This window comes from Conger conger, chromosome 14, assembly GCF_963514075.1.
Source record: "Conger conger chromosome 14, fConCon1.1, whole genome shotgun sequence".
Classification (NCBI taxonomy): domain Eukaryota; kingdom Metazoa; phylum Chordata; class Actinopteri; order Anguilliformes; family Congridae; genus Conger; species Conger conger.
The window spans coordinates 34,427,748-34,432,002 of NC_083773.1; the positions used below are offsets into that span (position 1 = coordinate 34,427,748).

General features: G+C 42.7%; 1 protein-coding gene across 1 annotated transcript; it reads right to left on the bottom strand.

Annotated features, from left to right (window-relative positions):
• Positions 1–517: 517 nt before the first annotated feature.
• Positions 518–1,447, bottom strand: LOC133109461 (odorant receptor 131-2-like). Its single transcript, XM_061218784.1, has one exon. It carries the CDS (start codon positions 1,445–1,447, stop codon positions 518–520), a length of 930 nt encoding a protein of 309 aa, XP_061074768.1.
• Positions 1,448–4,255: the final 2,808 nt, after the last annotated feature.

The following is a 4,255-nucleotide window of genomic DNA, read 5'->3' on the forward strand; positions in this document are numbered from 1 at the left end:
AAATGATGCCTGGGAATTGTGCACAATAAGCATATTACTGTCTCAGGAATTACACAAAATAATTTAGCAGAATTTAAATCCATCGCCAATCTAGCCAGTGGTTCAGGTTAAGTACTCATGACCACTGATGACTGAAAATGTATTGGAATGAAAATGAATTAGTACAAAATTGAGTCAGTGTTATTGAAGTCTTGAAGTATTTGTCATACTCAGCGATTATTGATTATTTAAAAAAGAACAAATGTTCACACAACTTCATAATTCATCAAGACAGAGTCAAGTACTTTGTGTTTGTGGTTTAGATTGCAGTATGTCTTTGCATGGTACACACATGCTTTCCTTTAATTGGCATTATGTCTCAGCGAGACAGTTTGTCTATTTGGGAAGTTTTCAGTGAAAGCTGTGGCTTAATCTTTTTACCACCCCATATGTGTTCTGTCAGGGCCCCACAATTAGATACATAGCACTGAAAATAAATACATTTCAAAAACAAGGTGTGATTTCCCTGCTGTCTGGCTTATACAACCTTTGCATTACACAAAAAGTACCTCTTGAAATACTTCCGGAAGGATTTGTCTCTGAGGCCGTATAAGATGGGGCTGAGAAACCTTGGCAAAATATGAATTATGAGATACATGATGAATCGCTTATGTGGCACATTAATAGGAGAAATGTACATGATCAAGTTCTGTAAAGGAGGACCGATGTAGGTTGACATGCACAAGAGGAGTTGTGCAGCATGCAGGAGGATGGTGTTGCGTGCTTTCCTGGCATCTTTGTTCACAGCCTTGGCTGCAAACAGAATCTTAAAGTAAGTGAAGACCAGGATTAACCAGACAAATGACAGGCAGATGGCATGGGAGATGTCCCTCTTGTTCTTCATGAAAGCGTGGTGGAACAGGTGTTCCCGGTGGCAGAGGATGGTGGACAGGAAGAACTGATTGGACTCTGTCGCCAAGAGCAGAAACAGATCTGACAGGACGGAGATGGCCCCCACGGCCCAGATGATGCAGATGAGGATGTAGGTCCTACTCACGGTGCAGATCTGGGTGTGGCGCAGTGGGTTGCAGACAGCGATATAGCACTCAAAGGCCATGCCAGCCAGGTTCAGCGGGGTGTTGAGTGTTGTGAAGATGAGGACTATCAGGAGAATGCAGCAGAATGAGGCATTGATTTTGAAAAAGATGTAGCTAACCACATGCAGCAAAGCACTAATGATCAACTGGATCATGTCATTGAGGACCAGATGGATGAAGAGTATATAACGTGGGTTCTCTTTGAAGATCTCATGCCTGAAGAAGGTGTGGACTAAGGTGCCATTGATGTAGTTGATGGTGATGCAGAGTATCACCACAATCACGTTCTTGGTCACAACAATCTGAAATGGGACCATCACCATGGAGAAGGACATGTTCTTTTGCATGCTGCTGTCTGCTGATATGTTCATGGTTTGAGTTCCGGAATCCTGTGAAACAACAGATACTCCACGTGTACAAACATTCTTTTGTCTGTCAAAAACACATTACAGTATGCAAAAGAGAATAATTAATGATTATCCAGTCAGGTCAACAGGTTCCATGTAGCTGAGTTAAGTAGCATCAACATTTATTTATTATTTATTAATTTAGTACACCCAACAATGTCAGTTTTCATGTTACTCGACTCAGTTACATGGAACTTGTTGACATAACGGGATAATGTATGTATAGTGCAGTCTGTGAGTATTTAGACAGGGGTACAGTTTACAATTTGTTTTGGTCTTTGTACCCCAGCACATAGGATTTGGAATGAATGATATATCACCTTAAAGGGCAGACTGTCACCTTTACTTTGAGTGGATTTACAGTCATATTGGGTGAACCATGTCGGAATTACATTCCTTTTTACACATAGTTCCCTCATTTTAGGGGCACGTCAAATTAAAGATGACAGTCTGTATTTTAAACTCATTATTTCATTTCATTCATTCATTATCCTAACCCGCTTATCCAGAACAGGGTTGCAGGGGGGCTGGAGCCTATCCCAGCATACATTGGGCGAAAGGCAGGAATACACCCTAGGCAGGTCGCCAGTCCATCGCAGGGCACACACACCATTCACTCACACACTCATACCTACAGGCAATTTAGACTCTCCAATCAGCCTAATCTGCATGTCTTTGTACTGTGGGAGGAAACCGGAGTACCCAGAGGAAACCTGCAAACCTTCTCGGGGAGAACATGCAAACCGCATGAGAGAGGCCCCGGCCGACGGGGATTCAAACCCAGGACCTCCTTACTATGAGGCGGCAGTGCTACCCACTGCACCATCCGTGCCGCCTCATTTCATTTCAAATCCAATATTTTGAGTACACAGCCAAAAGAACAGAAATTCTGCCACTGTCAAAACATCTTGGAATGCACCAAATATTTAATACCCCTAGAATGCACGACATGGGTCCAAATGGACCCGTATTCATTTCAGATTTCATTTGATGTATGGCTCTTTGCTATATCTCTAAGATGAATTATTTTCATCATGTAATGACACAGAAATTCATTGAATATCTTGTTTTTATTATTAAAAGTACTCTTCCCCATTTGCTACTCGATGTGAGCATGCAGCCTATGCTTGAGTGTGTATGCATGTGTGTGTGTCCAATATCAGGAGGTTACAGGCAAACACCATGTTGACCTCAGAGGATATCATCGAGCTACAATATGCTGATGATTGTGCCCTGGTTGCCCACACACCAGAGGCCCTACAAAACACCCTCTCAGCAGCTGTAACTGCAAACAGGAGAATGGGACTGACCATCAACATCCAAAAAACAATAATCTATAATTTCATGTAAGATGCCTTCTGAGGATCCTTGGCATCACTTGGAAGAACAGAGGTGCTGGAACGGGCTGGAAGTTGCAGTGTGGAATCCACCCTGAACTACCATCAACTCAGGTGGCTTGGGAATGTTATTCGTATACCTAGCCACAGACTCCCACACAAAGTTATCTATAGCCAGCTACTGCCAACCTACCTGTATCTTAACCAATGCACTGTTGGTGGTCAGAGGAAGTGGTTCAATGACCACATGAAGACCCCACCGAAAAGATGTTTGATCAACCCCTCTTCATTGGAAGAACTTCTTCCTGCTGCACCCTCTGCCACTCTCACTCTTCACATGCAGTGCAGTTTATGGAGAACCTGTCATGGTGAGGTAATATCTATGGTGTCCACCAGAGGGCTGGTGCTCATTGGCTTCACCTGGCTGTCATTATTGGGAGAGGATTTTTCCCCCTCCTAAAGAGTATTTAAGGCCAGTGCCGGCAGTCTATCAATGCTTTTGTGTTCACTGTGCGCTCTGACACAAAGCTGGTAAATGCACTTGGTAGACTCTGTGAGACTTAAGAGTCCGGTACTGTGCTGGTGTGTGTTTCACTGTTAAGAAACAAAAAGATTAAAAGGTAAGGAAGGTGTTCAGCTGTGTTGTGTTCACTGGCGCTTTCCTCTAAGGTTTTGGTTTTCTTTTTGACTCGTGTGAGTCGGAGGTTGGGGGACGTTGTCCCCTGGTATGTATTTTTGGTTTGCGTTTTGGTCCCGAGCTGCGTCTCGAGGTTTTTATTTTTGTGCCTAGCCTTTTTCCCCGGCTAGGTTGTATTTTATTTTGGTCCACAGTCATTTGAGGCACCTAAGCCAGTGGTGCGGTTCACCCTGTTTTTAAGGGTTGATTTGTTTTCTTATAGCCGTTTTCTGGGGCTTTTCTCTTTTCCTTCTTTGGTTCAGTTCTGTGTTTATATCCCATTCCCGCTGTTCCCTGGGATCTAGTGACGAACCCGTTCGCGTGTTCGTTTTAGAGGGTTTTAGCCTCGGTCGCATCTGGCTCTCCGCCCAGCCTCAACCTAACAGAACCAGTGTACACAACGTTGCATAGCAAAGTGTGCAAAGTAAAAAGCATGCCCGTAATATTTTAATATAATATGGTATTTCATGATAGAAAATTGTAAAAAATTGAGGATGTCCTAGCATCCTGAATGATATAATTATATTTAAAACATACAGCATAATTAACTCTCCCAGGTCCATTTCGACCCATTTTGTGCATTCTAACCTATTGATTGGTACTCAGACAGTAATGTATTAAAATTGTGTATGTGTTGGAAAGATACAGTATGGTTTATTGCTTAAATCTGTGATACACTAATGTGTTGTAAAGACCTTTGTGTGAGAGGAATAAACATGAGAACTAGACAAAAGTAAAAGCTTTCCCACAAGATCTATA

Coding starts and splice junctions, on each gene's coding strand:
- LOC133109461 (XM_061218784.1), bottom strand. CDS start 1,447: ATGAACATATCAGCAGACAGCAGCATGCAAAAGAACATGTCCTTCTCC.